The sequence below is a fragment of the Ips typographus genome, unplaced genomic scaffold (assembly GCF_016097725.1).
Source record: "Ips typographus isolate SLU unplaced genomic scaffold, UJ_Ityp_2.0 IpsContig33, whole genome shotgun sequence".
NCBI classification, from domain to species: Eukaryota; Metazoa; Arthropoda; class Insecta; order Coleoptera; family Curculionidae; genus Ips; species Ips typographus.
In genome coordinates, this window is record NW_028098572.1 from 881,546 (window position 1) to 898,826 (window position 17,281).

Sequence of the window (17,281 nt, forward strand, 5' to 3'; positions counted from 1 at the left end):
CTCTTATTGGGACTTCACTTCCTCCATTTACAAGTGATTTCCCAATGAGGCATCTTCCTGGTCGGTCCGGGTTTCGTACAAGTCCAACACAGCTCCCAGAATTCTGCTCCAATTGTCCAATAATTATTTGCTCGGAATTGCCGCTTATTTTTACTGTCTGAGATGCCAAAACATTAATGGGTGACTCACAGCGGTGACTGGTTGACAGGATGAACTCTTCACTTCCAAACCTTAGGATATTTTGTTCGGGATCAAAAGAAAATCCATGTTGACGAATCAGGTCCATTCCCACAATAAATTCATCTTCAATATCCGCTACTAACACAGTGTGGTAAAACGTAATCCTTCCAAGGCAAATCTTGACTGTTATTTCTCCTAAAACTTTAGCCGATTCTCCAGTCACAGTGCGCAGGAGAATACTTCTTCGTAAAGGCTTAATTTGACTTTTATCCACAAGGTTTGACCGGATCAAAGATACTGCCGCACCGGTATCCAAAGTAAAAGTAACGTTCATCGCATCCACCTTTCCATCTACGTTCAGGCTTCCCATTGATCTACCCAGGCTTCTGATGGAGATAATTCTGGGGGCTTTGTCTTCGCTAGTCAACATTCGCCCCGTAATGTTGACTAGTGGGAGTTTTCCTGGTCCCTCCTGGATGGTTGTACGTCCCTCGTTGGAGAGCGGGACGGTATCCTTACTCGACAATCTCGTTTGATGTGTCCCGTACGTCCGCATCGATAACACTCCACTCTAGTGATCGGGCGTGACCGTTCTAACTGTGTGGACTGGCCATTTGCTAATGCTGCCATTTGTTGCACTATTTGGCCGAACATTGATTCAATTTTATTCATTGGTATAGCAGCATGATCGGCTGGCGGTTCTCTCTCCTCTTGAATAGTCACGGCCCTGATCCTTGGCTTTAAGTCATTGCACGCAGCTTCAACTTCCAGCGCTCGAACTAGTAATTCGCTGCTGTTGCTTCCTTTGAACATCTTCAGCATTTTGTTTACTTCCAGATCTCGAATCCCATCTACAAAACACTGTGCCACAAGTTCTTCTTGGATTTCATCCGGGACGGCTGGGTAAGCCAGATGCACAAGGCGACGAATTTCGGCCTCAAACTCTTGTAAATTTTCACCAGTTTTCTGCAGTCTTGCCTTTAATTGTGTTTGGTACACTCCTTTCCTATGCTGATCCCCATAACGTCGTTCTAATGCAGCTACTAATGCGTCATAGTTGCTTTGTTGGGCGATAGGCAGAGTCTGTAACAGCTCCAATGCAGGTCCTCGTAATGCCACCACCAGTGCTACAGCCTTTTCCTCGTTACTCCATCGATTTGCATTTGCAGCGGCCTCAAATTGGAGTTGGTACGTTGCCCATGAAGTTTGACCATCGTATGTGGGAGGCTTGATCTTGTTGAGCCCGTTTCCGGTGAACACTGTAGAGCTGACTCCTCTGCTGTCAATTTTCTGCTCTAAGTCGCGTAGCTTTATCTCAACATCATTCTGATTTTTATGAATGTCCCGAACATCAATCTGAATTTTATTAATGTCCTCCCGAACATCAACCTGAATTTTATTAATGTCCTCCCGAACATCGTCTAATTTTACCTGAACATCACACGCCATCTTTTTGAGACTATGGGTTACATACTCTTGGATTTCTGTTTTGGTCCCCGCTAGAGCGTTCAATATTTCTACGTTACGCTCTCTATCTTCTTGACGCATTTCCATATCTTGTTGTCGAATCTTTTCTTGTTCTTCCTTCTCTTGTTGTCGAATCCTTTCTTGTTCTTCCTTCTCTTGTTGTCGAATCCTTTCTTGTTCTTCCTTGTCTTGTTGTCGTTCTTCCTTGTCTTGTTGTCGAATCCTTTCTTGTTCTTCTTTGTCTTGCTGTCGAATCTCTTCTTGTTTTCCAAGCATTGCCATAATAGCTGCAAGTTGGGCCTCCATGTTTGCACTTTGACGTCTTGTTATTGGCATAAAATAAATTTAACACACCACTGTTCCGAAAATCTCTAGTCCGGTTCTGAACACAAGTCTCTAACCCGAAGTTTAGTTCCAATTCACGTCGCACTAAAATCTGATCGCACTTCTGACACCAATTGTTACGATTTTCCCGTGGGTTCACACAAAGTCAGTTTAACTCAACAATTAATAACTTTATTAATACTTCAAAACACTCCGTAAAATAATTAACACAGCTACTAAAAACACTACTACAATTCCACAATTATTCAGCTATTTAAACTTTACCGCGTTCCCAAATTCACTACTCCCGCGGTTTACACCGCGTCTTTTATATTCGCAAACCACGTTCTAGAATGACCGCGAAACGGTTCGCGATTTGCGTCGAATATTAACGATTGTTCCAGGTCCGGCGCTTCCTAACTGTGGCCTACTTTAATATGCGCCCGGCCAGATATTACGGCGCATCGGTTTCATCCCGAAGCGAGCGCTTGTTAAGAAGTATCGAGCATAGTAGGCCCAGACCGTAACAATATTTAGGAGAGGCACTTTTATTCGCGTCGGAAGTAGAGATCAACTGGTTGACTTAATTTTTTTAATTAATAATTGAGCTATTCTGTCTATTATAAGTTTTCGATTTTGATTGATCTTGCGCTAACTTGGAAAATAACCAAAAATTTAAATATTTCCGATATTCTTTTAAAACAGCAAAATTTCTGGTTATTTTGAACGACCTGAATCTCCAATTTTGGATTTTGGACGCTTAATAGCAAAGAGGGGTTCGAAAAACCGTTTCTTATAAGATGAGATGCACAGATTGATTTTCAATAAAAGTAATTCCTTTATTAATTACAGAATACAGGGTAAGAAATATTGTACTAGACGTTTTTGCATACAACCTAGTTTATTTAATAGCTGGGAATATTTTAGAACTTTAGTTGTGTCATATACAATAATAGGCCTGAATTGTATCTCAAAACACACGTTTAGAGATTTTTAAAATTTAATTCACAAACTTGCAAGCGTAATGTCTATTTTAATATTACATTTTATGGTGTTGCACCTTAGTTCGAACACAGTGCAGTTTTTGAAAAGTAACTTATAAGAATAACCAACTTAAACTTATCTAACTAATTAGCATTTACTAATTTAAAGTCTTAGTTCAAGCTCTCTAAGGGTTGTGAAAAATGTCAGTATTTTGTTATACAAAAATGTCAGCCAAAAATGTAAAAATTTTCAAATGGACAGAAGTCATTTTTTACATTTTTACGTTCATTTAATTTGATAGTAATTGTGTACTAGGTTAAGAGTCAGTAAAATAAAAGTATAGTAGTAAAAGTATACCATTCTTGAATGGATTGCTATAAAAATTTAAGACAGTATTGTTTGAATACTATTGTCACGTTTAGGGGGTAGCGTAGGAAGAGAAACAACAATCGTAGCTCAAGTATGTCTTCTTTATTAGGCTAGGCAGTGAACACTGTACAAGAGGGGGTTGTGTCGGTGTGGGTGTATGGCCGACACGCCCAAAGGACTTACTTAAGGCACTGCAACAGGGTAACGAGCCGTCCGGGCACTAGTAAGTTCGGACTGTCGCTCGTGACCTCCCTCTGGGGATGACCCCAGAGTTCGGTGGTCGTCAATGGCTTGAGACGCTGATTAAATACCCACATCGTGACCCCAATTTGCCGGTCTTGCTGATTCAGACAGTGCACTAGGGGAGACCGGGGCCCGACTAGGTAACGGAACTTAGTGCAATTTATGTTATTTGTGACATCTCCCCCTTCCAACAAGTGTTCGCCCCGAACACTAAAAGTCCATGTTTACAAAATCAACTCACTTATTTTCTATTCTTATTTTCTAATGCAGGTGGGGGAGTACTTTATTTAAACCAACCTATCATCAAATATTACTTCTTAAACTAACACATGTTACTTATCTTCTAGAAAAGGGGTGGAAAAACTTTATTGAACAAATATCTTAACTACTTCTCGATTTTTAAACGTTGCCATGTTTGCATACCCAAAAAAGACTTATTCCTTTCGTTGGGTCACCTTTCAACCTTGTTGTTGCGTCCATCTTCTTGCCTTCTCATTTAAGCGTAAATTGTCCCCTGCATCGGGCACCATCTTCTAGTACCTTCTCTCGGCACTACATTGTCTAAGCGGAAATCCATCGCTTAGCTTCGACATCTTTGGTCCATTGCGTGCTCTCTTTTTAGCACACGTTGCTTTGGACTACTATACATCATTTCTAAGCCCATCTGGAGAACCTTCTTCAGCCCGTCATTTAAGGGACTCTGGGTGCACGCGGCTGTAGAACCGACGGTGCGGAACCCATCCGAAGATGCTGGTTTCTCCTAGGCTTGCTCCTCTTCTCCTCGCTTCTTTAATCATGTCAATTTGTCGATGGACGCAACGAGGTAATTAGGTGGCCCCTGATACTTGCGCGATTTTGCTACCTCAGCAAAGTACCTAGGTCGGGAATGGCGTCACTGGTCTAGAAATCGAGATACTGTTACTATACATACACTTATTTTATGAAACCTAGTTATCAAAAAAAATTTAGTTTTATCTTACCCAATACTATACAAACTAATATGTGCTCCTATGCACTAAAATGTTTAGGGCAACCTACAGGCCGCTCTTGATATTGCCCTACTCAGTTCAAGCAACTGCGAACCTGCAGGCTGGTCCTTCAAAACTCGTCTTGATTCTTCTGGGGTGTGTTTGAACTTGTGGGGGTGGGCATTGTTGTGTCGTCTCCTGGTCTCTCTTTATTTCTCTCTCTTTGTCTCTCTTCTTTCTTCTGGTCTTTGCCTCTCTTCTTTCTTCTCTGTTATTTCTTCATCTTTTTCCTGTGACTTAATTGGCTTCAATTTGCGAGGGTGTGTCTATCAATATGAAGATTAATAGACGGGGATTGAACGGAGCGCCTCCACCATGTCACGTTTAGGGGGTAGCGTCGGAAGAGAAACAAGATGTAGCTTAAGTATGTCGTCTTTATTTGGCACTCTTAGCATCGAACACCGTCCAGGAGGGGGTGTGGGGGTGTGGGTCTATGTGCGTACTGCAACAGGGTAAAGAGCCGTCCGGGCACTAGTAAGTTCGGACTGTCGCTCGTGACCTCCCTCTGGGGATGACCCCAGAGTTCGGTGGTCGTCGATGGCTTGAGACGCTGATTAAATACCCACATCGTGACCCCAATTTGCCGGTCTTGCTGATTCAGACAGTGCACTAGGGGAGACCGGGGCCCAACTAGGTAACGGAACTTAGTGCAATTTATGTTATTCGTGACACTATTTAGTAGCTAATATCAAAGAATTGCTATGTAACAAGAACAGACAGTTGAAAAGAGAAAGCGAATTAGAGAGAGATGGACTCTTCCTACCAAAGTTTAATTGACAAGCGACTGATATCGGCTTTGGCCGTTGAATATCAGGAGTTTTATTGGTTGTTTATTCAAGTTGTTGAAAAACGTTGCCGTATCACAGACCACATCAAATATTTGTTTTGAAACATCGGTTTAAAGTTAATAATAGTTAATAAGGACTGATATTTTCCAATGATTAATAGGCGAACTTAAAACACTTTGACTCAAAAGAAGTAAACAATGATTATAAGAATTTAGTTTATATTATATTTGATTCTGATAATTGGATGCCATTTTTATTTCAAAGAAAGAGACAACCGGCAACCTGTTTCCTACCAAAGGGAACTCGAGGTCAGCCAAAAACATCACCCCAACATCAAAGGAATTATGTCCCTTCTCTATATGTTAGGCATTTCACATTTTTTTTGCATGTTGAATTTGTATTAGCGCCATCCGATGCAACAACAAATTACAATAAGCTACAAATAAAAACATTTTTAGACAAGTTAATATACAGTGTGCTGTATATAAAATAAGTGTCGGTTGAAACAGGCTTTCCCAGAAAATTGCGGTATAGAAAATATTTGCTTTAAAATTGAACACCCTGTATACTAAAGTAATCATTCTTATATGTGGCACTCTGAAGATAAAATATTATATATATATATTATTATTAAATGTAAACACTTAATAATAAATACAGTTTTAAACTATTATGTTTTTAAACAAATTGTATGCACTAATTTGCCATAGCCTTTTTCATCGACCTATGTAGCAGTTTTTTTTATAAAAGGTTCGACATAAAATGTATAACTTTTATTCATTTTGAAGTGTGTTTACTCTTTACATAAATATGCCCAATTTGCTAAAAGATGACATGCGTTTTAAGCAATAGACAACATGCTCTACTAAAAGATGACATGGCCATCTTGCCAATAGATGACACTCGCAAAGTTTTATTGGTACTCAGTTTCTTCCAAATAATTGTTTATTATTGAGGAGGCTGAAGGTTTAGATTGGGTGGGTAGAGTTATTGAGAGTCTTGAATGCCATTTCAATACTGATTTAATCCTACGCATGTAACTAACAATCTTACTAAACTATTAACCATACCAGTGGCTCAGAAACAATTAAACTCTATGGTTTTGACATGGTTGTTACAGTCATCATTTGTAAACAATATATAAACAGTTTGGTGGCTGCTGAACTATAATTATTGCAACCACTGTTAAATAATATAGAACGCTATGTTACGCTGTTTTGAATATAGTTAAACAATTATCGTTTTGCTTACTAATTGTAATTATGAAATGTTAAAAACTCATAAACTATGATTGTCCTTAATTACCCTGATTATTTATATAACATTAAGATATATATATGTTTAGCTGAAGACTAAACATCTTGCCGGGCTCGACTGAATTTGGCGAGCTGAATTAGAGGTTGATGATTTCATATCAGGCCTCATTGTTGAGACTGTGTCGTCTTAGCGATGCCAGTTCTATCATCTCTGAAGATGTTTTATGTGATGGTTGAGATCTGGCAGTAGTTAGTGCCCGACGGCATTTGTTGACTGCTACCTATGACCGCCATGATAATAAGTACTACCGCTGCTGATATCAGTGCACCTGTGAACATAGAATGTTTAGTTATGGATTTCCAGTGATGTTGTCCTAGTTCGGTTTCAATGTCTTCCTCCATTTCTTTTAGCTTTGGAAAATCATCTGAGGGATAAATGATGTTTTCTTCGTATTGGCTTTGAGGTGGTTGCTTTACTGACGTGGTCAAGTTTACCGCCACCTGCTTGATAAAACCTGCTAGAACCGCAAATACGTCGCTGCGCCTAGCTGCTATAGATATTTTATTAGTCGATATAATGCAATTTGATGAAATCGAAATGATTCCTGTTTTATTTAAGACTAAATTTTCTCTATTACCGTTACACGTTATTGCAACTTTTGATGAATCAGGTGACACAAAAATCCACAAATTTTTGGTGTAAAGTTGAATCCATTGCATTGCTTTAATTTTCACTCGCTTAACGGGACAGCTCGAATGTTCAGTTCGTTGATATATTTCATCTACAATGCAATTCGGGCTGTTTTCAATGTTCCTTATTAAAGGCGGTGAGCATACGAATAAATGTTTTCTGATTCCTATGCAATTCTTAAATTCTTCTTCACTTATGTGAAAATATTTTTGTTCATTGTAATCACTAGCTAGCAGTTCTTGAGGTAGGTCAATTGTTAAATACGTGTCGCCTTCCACTGCAGACGGTATCGCACTGACCTTGACTACGGTAAAATTGCTGAACTCAGTTACTATAAAATACACATACACGTGTAGTTGTTTTTTTTGTTTCCTCAAGTTCAGTTTTCAATATGGGTTGAGGTAAAATTTCAATGCTTGGTGGCATTTTGCGCTCTGCAGTTTGGATTATTTCCCTTATCTGCCCCGGTGTTAACATTGAGTATACGTTGCCTGTGTTGTATAAGATGTCAGACAGACTTTTATAATAGTCATATACTTCATCTAAATAATTGTTCCCAACTTGATATGAGCTCAGAAGGTGAATGCTAAGTCTGTTTTCGTCCACCGCTTGAAACCAGCTTTGCTTCATCTCAGTTATAGCGGCTTGGCTTCTGATAACCTTTTCTTGAAACTGCTTAAGCTTGCTGTAAATTCTGTTTTCGGTGTCGTTAAACAGAGATAGTGCCTGCAGCATAAATTTAGTTTGATGACTAGATGCATGTATTAATTGTTGTTGATTCTTTTCTAGATTGTTAATTTCGGTGTATACTTCGTCATTTACGCCAAAAATTGAAGTCATCAGTTTTCCAAGTAATCCTCGCCGTTTCCTTGGCCTTGTAACGTCGTATATTCCTTTTATAACCCACTCTAGTCTAGTTTCTTTTAATTGCATATCGGAAATTAATGTGTTGCATTCAGTTTTTTCTGATATCTCTGCCACATTTTGGCATACGTTCTGAATCTGGGCTGTAACATTTTTTATGTTTTTTATGTGGAAGCTGATATCAGATTTATTCAGCTTTATGTCAATTCGAAAGATTCCCCTTTCTATTTTTGCTTGTCCAATATGTTCAATGTACAATCCTGGTTTTGGATATTCTATCTTATATTGAGCCTTTGCTGAATTTACTAAGCTTAATATGAATAAAATCGCAACAACGGCTTTCTTCCACAAATTCGCTGACCTTGTTTTGCCTTTAAATTGATTTCTCTTATTTCCATATTCTACTGCCTTTTTTTCTGATTCTCCACGTAACGGTATAAGCTTATGAATCGGCCGTTTGGTAATTACTCCCCCTGGCTTCTTTATTGACACTACTCGAACAATTCCGTCCTTATCCGCGTGCGCTTCGGTTATTCGAGCTAATGGCCATTGACTTGGTTTTAGCCAAAGTCTGGTTTACTCCAAAGTGTCCTCCTTCTCGACTGTCATGTAGTTCTCGAAGCACATTATCTTTCCAGGAATTGGGCACTATTGTTTGGTAAACAAATCGTTTGCAGTCTGCACTTTCCCATTTGCGAGTAATTAAGTCATCTCGCAGTAGAAGCGAATTCCACTGCAATCAGTAACCCGTTACTCTTGGTCCATATCTGGAAATCTGTTGCCAATCTGGTTTCAAATTCTTCTTCAACCATTTTCTGATTACTTTCAAATCAGGGTCTGACTGAGACCATTTATTATGTCCTTTTTAGAAATGCTGTTATTCACTGCAGTTCTCTTTGTAGCTTTTTTGTCTGTCACTTTAGCGATTTAATCAATACTCTAAACATCATGAATTTTTTCTTTTCGGTGCCAAGTCACAATGAAAAGCTTGACGTTTCTCTACTCAAGGGAGTGGATAACTCTGATGATGCGAAAGAACATTTTGTCAAAGCGTCAAGAAACCGTCTGTTTAGGGGCTAACGACGGAATGAATTACTATACCGGAATAATGTGTATGAATGGCCGTCTATAAGCGCACATCCATTGGCATTGGAAATTATAATTCTAGAGATAACAATAAACGTAATGTGTGACTATCTGGGGGCTCGTTTAGTGGACCTACTCAGTGTAGGTGAACTAGCTGGAGGAGTTGTAGTAGTAACGAATATAGACATAGCAAATGCTGAACTATACGTACTATCTAAAATGACTAAGGCCGATCTACACTCTAATTGCATTCGCAGACACAGATAAAAAAAGTCTACGTAGAAATAACTTTTAATACAGTGAAATTGTTGGAAAAATTTATCCAGCGTCAATTTGTGACTAACCAGAAAGTCCCACGTTATGTTATGGGGCTGCCGTAAAAATTGACTTCTATAATCGCACGCTTGAACGTCGAACTTGAATTTGCTGCTAACACTTCTTTAAAATTTAGCTAATTTCGTTTTGTTATCAAATTTTTCTACTTGTATTAATGACTCCCAAGCCTCAGGAAGGTCTCAAGCCCAAAGCAGTCAGGAATCAAGACCGAGTCTAAGTTAATGGTGTGGCGACTACCTCAATGTTATTTTAACTTATTAGAAATTATTGCGAAATTGCATTTTTGTTAATGAGCAGTGATGCAAAAATCCCATCACACAAAAATAAATAACACTCTAACATTTATTTTTAGTAATTTATTTAATTAGATATCGTGTGAATAAGTCGTTAAATTATGTGCGGTTTTATTTGATTTGCTGCTGCTTTAACTTTTTATAATATTGTCACGAATGGAAAATCCATTAATTCAAAAGATGGACTTATTGACTTAAAAACATAAGAATATTCGAGGATTGCGAAATATTAAGCGCACGAGGCAAGGTCGCACCATGATGCACCGAGTGTATCATGCACCGGGTGCACCATATCAGTGATGAGTCACCGCCACCTGCTTTGCAGGAATATGAAAAATAGGCGACGAACAATAACAAACTACGTCAGCCGATCAATCGGGTATAAAACACGCCGATTTCAGCAGTATGGGGGGAGTGTGAACCAATCGACAGTAGCGCGACCAGCTGATCCAAGAAGTCGAAATGTCGACTCTCCTCGGCGAAGAAGATCAAGTTAAGTAGTCCATTCTCCAGAATTGTTCCAACACGAAAGTGACCAAGCCAGCCGCCAGAAAATGCTAAGTCCTTAGCTTATCAGTCTATGTAAGTACAATTGTTAAATTGTCAACTTTTAGTGTGTTTATGGCCGTATTGTGCAGACCCATTTGTGTATACTATATTTAATAGATTTAAGTGTTTAATAGAAAACTCAGTGTTTGATTCCATCCTTAAAACTGAGATCCCGGCGCGACGCTTAGTTTGATTAATGAATCCAGAAGGGCTCATAAATTAAACGTGACAATATAGAACATATTAGTCATTACGGTATTTGAGATAACAGTTCAGTTGCAATTCACAGCTTTCGACTTGACACTCCTAATGAAAGTTTTCCACAGACATCCCAGAAGACATAATATGGATAGCTTTATTATACCAGGTGTCCAAGAGCACCCTGGACATAGGAGATTAACATGGGAAAACGGTTTTGATTTTTTTGCGCCTGTACGGTTGATTTGATTGAAAAATCGTATTAATGAAAGTTGTAGTACCTATAACGGACTAGTTTTCTGTATTTTTTTCGGATCTCTAACTTGAGCCCTTTCGTCATAAAACATGAACAAAAATGAGAAAATTTAAACTTTTGGCCTGCACTGTATAGGCGGTTGTCGGGCAACGGGTAAACATTTCATTGTTGCTGGTACGGTTGCTCGACAACCGCTTATACAGTGCAGGTAAAAAGTTAAAATTTTCGCATTTTTGTTCGTGTTTTACTACGAAAGGGCTCAAGTTAGAGATCTGAAAATATACTGTAAATACAGAAAATTAGTCCGTGATAGGTACTACAACTTTCATTAATACGATTTTTCAATCAAATCAACCGTACAGGCGCAAAAAAATCAAAACCGTTTTCCCATGTTAATCTCCTATGTCCAGGGTGCTCTTGGACACCTGGTATACGGAAAGCAGATTTTACAGGACTTTTTTATTATAACAACGTGGCTATCTATAAATCCTAACTAGAATTAATAAAATAAAATAAAAAGCAACCGTGGCACGAGTGATGTGCAGAACGAACCTAAAAACTTAGTCCCATTACACTAGACCAGTCAAGTACGGGTGTCTGCAATGTATTGTGGAGTTTGATGAATAGCAATAGTTGGAATTAAATGTTGTCCGCCATCAAATAGTTTCCGCTGGAGATGCTGATTTTATTGAATGGGATGGTATAATTGATAAATTGGATGAAACGTAAATTCAATTTAATGGTGTTACGTACGAAATAGAGTTTTCGTCCGTTGACTCGTTTAATTTGTGTTTTTAATGTACATGGGCCTAGTTACACTAGTAGACCGATTCCGATCGCTTAAATCCTCCAATTGCACTTTGTGCACATTTTGTTGTAAATGTGGGTGCGTGACCTGGTAAGTTATCAGGTGCCGTAGTCACGTGATTGGTTTCGATTTTTGTCGGGGAAGCGTCGGTTTGTGGTCGTGTTTCTTTGTGTCAGGTGCCATGTGCCTACTTAATCACCCCACTTTGTGATATCGGTCTCTTTACCACTACAGCACTCGAACTGCCGACATCTGATCTTTTTTCTGAGCGGTGTGGCGCGTGCGAATTTTTAATCCGTGATCATCTGGCCGAATTACAGCATTGTGTTCGGCTCAACCGGATATTCAGAGATTTTTCCAACCGGATATTCAGAGATTTTTCCAACCGGGGATTCAGAGACTTTTCCAACCGGAATTTCAAGGACTTTCCGACCGGAATTTCAAGGACTTCCGACCGGAATTTCAAGGGCTTTCCGACCAAAGATCCAAGGGTTTTCCCGACCAAATAACATTTCAATCGGGGATTGAATCAGCCTGACTGGGACTGCTTTGTCCAGAGTTTTCCGGACCAACCCACGTGTTGGAAAAGCCGACCACCGGCCACAGAGTCTCAAAAGGTCAGAGTCGAACCACCACAATTCCTCACTTGATTTAGTTTTATTCAATTTTATTTTATTTTTATTTTTAAGTTATATTAGTTCGCTCTAAACAACTTCAACACTTGTCATCACCTCTGGTCACCTTTTTGGTTGCCGGAACAAGTGTTGAAGCTGTTTGTTCGTTTTCCCTGGTGTTCTGCTGTTTTCTGCCTTAGGTACCTGTCACCAGTCTCTGGACCCCATTTCCTACCTGGAAATCAGCGGTGGCCACTACTGACTACTGGGAAGAGGATACTGGAGGTTCCAGGACCCAAACATCGTCTTAAGAACTGGTAAGGGCAGTTAGAGACAGTTTGGCACTGGGAAAACTTTTCCTGTTTTTTTTAAATTTCAAATTTAACTTTTCTTGTTTTTTTTTCATTTGTTTTAAATTTAACTTCCATTTTGTTTTCTTTTATTCTAATTTAAATTCTTTCAATAATTTGTTTCTCGGCAACTTTTGTAAATTTTGTAAATTTTTGTAAAGTTGTAAACATTGTAGTTTGTTTGTAAAATTTTAATTTGTAATATACACGTGTACATATACAACGAGTGGTTCGTTTGATTTCCTGCGGTATATCCAAGTGTGTTCATCTATAGCTAGTTATGAACTCATGCAATTAATCCACGACCTTGAGCTATCTAATTAAAATATGTTGAAATCTCATTAACGTGAGGTTTCATCATAACAAATTGGCGACCAACGTGAAGGGCCTTTTTGATTTTTAGTGGATTGAGCACGCTTGGATTGTGGGTTATCAGACTGCCTTGTTTGTGCATGTGTATTTTTGCATGGCTACAATATTTACTTAGTTTTTTCGCGGTGCCAGACGTGTTGATAGTATAAGATATTTATTCTTAAATTAAAGAGTGTCAAGTTTGGAATTGCTGGTTTATCGTATTATCGTTGCATTTTTACCTTTTGCTTTGCTTGTGACCGTGCCAATCTATTTTTAGACCGAAGTTTCAGATTTGCCCCGTTATCTTAAGGTTTTTTTTATAGTTTTACCTATAACATTGTGGTTCGGTTTTGCAGTTAAAAGTGCGAATTAATTTTCTCTTTTGGTAGAGATTATATTTGTACTGATTTGGACAATTTTAATTTTCCTTAATTTGATTAAGTGTTTAATTATTGATTGACTGATTTATTTAATCAGTTTTGAGTAACTTGGATCACAGGTAGTGATCAAGTTTTTGATTGTTGTCCAAGTCAGTTGTTTTTGTTGCACTTTAGCTGTAGAATTTATATATCACTTGTGTTTATTTAGTTTTTGGGGTTAAACTGGAAATTTTAATAATGGCTCTCCAAATTAATGCCTTGCAAGCCCATGAGCTGGATTATGAAATTTCTATCAGATCTATGAAGCCATTGGGTACTGTTGATCAGAGACGTAAAATTTTGAGGGGACTGTTGGCTCAAGAAAATGCCAATCGTAGTATTTGTCAAGTGTCGAACCCATTTGAATTTGATTTTGATGAAAAGGAGCTGGCGTTATCTATTGCATCAATTAAGGTTAAAATAGTAGGTTTTACCGGTACATCTAGTGATCCTTCATACAAAAACATTTCAACTTGGCTCTGGCGTGTCTCAGGCCGACTTAATCGTATGAATCATACTTCTGATGAGGAAACTCAAAGGAAGAATGATTTATATGTTGAGATATTAACTTTTGAAAATGATCTCGATGCTAAAGTTTTTCCAGCTGCTTCAACTCCTCTTGACCCAAATTTGGGTTCTGTCAGTTTTAATGCTAATGCAGTTAATCAGGTTGTTAGCAAGTCTGTGCCTGTACATAAATGGGGACTGCAAAAGTTTACTGGCGAGGGTTCATTAATGGCTTTTCTTGAAAAGGTAGAAACCTTTAGAATGTCTCGTGGCTGCTCAACAGATGAGGTTTTTGCTTCTGCTGGAGACCTTTTTGATTCGCAAGCTTGGACTTGGTGGTATAATCATCATAAAAAGGGGCGTTTTATTGATTGGGATGATTTAGTGGGTAAATTAAAAGATACTTTTTTGCGTGACCACTATGATAGAAACTTATTAGAAGAAATCAAAGCTAGGAAACAAAACCCTAAAGAACCAGTTTGTTTATTTATTAGTTCTATGGAGGGTCTTTTCAATCGATTAACTGAGGCTCCTTCTGAAAAAGAAGTTGTAGACATTATCAGAAAAAATTTAATGCCGGATTATGTTAGGACTTTGGCATTGCATGACATAACCGCTGTCAGTGACTTGACTTCTTTGTGTAAACGAATAGAGAACAGTCTCTATGTTTCAAATCAGTACCGACCAACTACACATAGAGGTAATTTAATGGAACCTGATCTTAGTAGGCCAGGCTTTTCTGGAAATATTAGTTCTGTTTCCTCCAGTGTGGTTTGTTGGAATTGTAGGAAACGCGGTCATATAAACACTGAATGTACTGCCGAAAGGAGTTTGTATTGCTACAGTTGTGGTAAAGAAAATTTTACGAAGTCCAACTGTCCTAATTGTTCAAAAAACGTCACAAGACCTGGCAGGAAGACCAACAATCCTTCTGTCAGGTTGACAAAAAATTCTCAAAAGAAAGAGAACAAAAAAGTCAGTCAGTAGTGACTGATCTTTTGGATTGGCATAAATGGTTGGACCAAGTGAAATTTTTTATGTCTGAAAAAGTTCCTATTGTTGGTGATAGTCAAGTTACTGAAGACGGTGCGTTGTCTTTGTCCGCGAAAATTTCCGTTAACCCTGTTTGTGCTAAAAAATCGTTTGATGACCGTCCATATTTAAATGTTAGAATTTCTGATTGTTCGTTTTTGGCTTTGATCGATAGTGGTAGTTCTATCTCTATTTTGGGTTTTGATGGTCTGCAGATACTTAAAGACGTAGACTTATGTTTGACCGAAGATTCGTCATTTCACGTCACTACTGCTGACGGAAACTTACAGAGTGTGTCAGGATATTTTTGGGCTCCTATGACTTTAAGTAATGTTACCAGACTTTTGAAAATTTTAGTTATTCCTTCTTTAAAACATGAGTTGATTTTGGGCAATGATTTTCTTAAAGCATTTAATATTCAGTTAAATTTTAGAAACCTGTCATATCAATCAATCTTTAATTCGGTGTCTGTTATAAATAAGATTCAGTCTGCTGAAGAGTTAACTTTGACACAGACTGAAGAACTTAATAAGATCAAGGATCTGTATAAAACTATTGCACCAAAAAATAAATTGGGTTTAACCCATTTAATTAAACATACCATTAACACCGGTAATGAAAAGCCTGTCAAACAGAGACAATACCCATTATCATATGCAATGCAAAAGTGTCTTAACGAGCAGGTGGATGAAATGCTAGAGCTTGGTATAATAGAACCTTCTAATTCACCTTGGTGTTCGCCTATGTGGCTTGTCAAAAAAAGTTATGGCTCATTTAGAGTGTGCTTGGATGCCCGGAAGCTTAACTCTGTTAGTATTCCTAGTGCATATCCAATGCCTCTTATTGATTCTATTGTCACCAAGGTTCGAGATGCGAAATTCCTGTCTTCAATTGATTTAAAGCAAGCTTTTCATCAAATTCCACTTGATGACACTTCAAAAGAGAAAACCGCTTTTGCAGTGCATGGTAGAGGGCTTTTCCATTATAAAGTTTTACCTTTTGGATTGAATGATAGTGCCCAAAGTATGTGTCGATTAATGGACATGGTTATAGGACCGGCTTTAGAGCCTTATGTATTTTATTATCTTGATGACATTATTATTGTCACACCTGACTTTGACACACACTGTGAGATTTTGAAAAAACTATTTATGCGTCTTAAGGATGCTGGTTAGACTATTAATTTGGACAAAAGTCAATTTTGTAGGTCGTCTCTCAAATTTTTAGGTTATATTGTTGATCGTGATGGGCTTAGGACCAACCCTGATAAAGTTTCTGCTATTTTGGATTACCCTGTTCCTAACGACTTGTCGGTTTGATAGGTTATTATCGTAGGTTTCTTAAGGATTTTTCGTCCCTATGTAGTCCAATTACAGATCTTTTGAAAGGGCGTAAAAAAGGTCAACCTATTGTTTGGACCCCTGAAGCAAGCATTGCTTTTGCTAAAATTAAAGAGGTACTTACTACTGCTCCTGTTCTTGCCAGTCCTGATTATACCAAGCCTTTTAGTTTAATGTGTGATGCTTCTGACACAGGAGTTGGCTGTGTGTTGTATCAAGAGGAGGACGGTTTGGAACACCCTATTGCCTATGCGAGTAGAACTTTGAACAAATGTCAACGTAAATATACAACCACTGAAAAGGAATTGTTAGCTGTTTTGTTTGGCATTGAAAAATTCCGATATTATTTGGAAGGGACACATTTTACGGTCCATACTGATCATTCCTCTTTAGTTTGGTTGAATAACATGAAAAATCCTTCTGCTCGTATAGCTAAATGGATTGTTAAGTTATCTCAGTATTCATTTAATATCGTGCATAGAAAGGGTGTTGCCAATACTGTAGCTGATGCTCTTTCGAGAAGTTTGGAAGATGTTGCAGTTTTAAATGTGACCAATCTAATTTTGGATAAATGGTATCGTGACATGTTAGTGAAAGTTCAAGAATCACCTGATAAATTTCCGACTTTTAAGGTGAAAAATAACTGTCTTTATAAACATGTATTTTCTAGGTACAACTTGGATGGCAATGTTTCCAATTGGAAAATTGTTGTACCTACGGCTCATAGACAGGAAATTCTTGAAAAGTTTCACGATCATGAAACAGCCGGTCATTTAGGCATCTCTAAAACGTTGTCTAGGGTTGCTGAACTGTATTATTGGGCAAATATGCGAGATTCTGTTTACCGTTATGTTAGAAAATGCACTATTTGCGCTGCTAGTAAATCTAGTCATTTAACCCAGGCAGGTCTTATGGGTCAATACCGAAAAGTTAATTTTCCTTTCC

At 38.2% G+C, this 17,281-nt stretch overlaps 1 protein-coding gene across 1 annotated transcript in view; it reads left to right on the plus strand.

Moving 5' to 3' along the window:
- Nucleotides 1-16,267, plus strand: part of LOC145739503 (uncharacterized) — a 76,941-nt gene extending 60,674 nt beyond the window's left edge. Inside the window, exon 2 of the mRNA XM_081994903.1 lies at nucleotides 12,166-16,267. Coding sequence (XP_081851029.1) covers nucleotides 13,656-14,951 — 1,296 coding nt within the window. The 5' untranslated portion in view covers nucleotides 12,166-13,655 and the 3' untranslated portion in view covers nucleotides 14,952-16,267. The remainder of the gene's footprint in view (nucleotides 1-12,165) is intronic.
- Nucleotides 16,268-17,281: the final 1,014 nt, after the last annotated feature.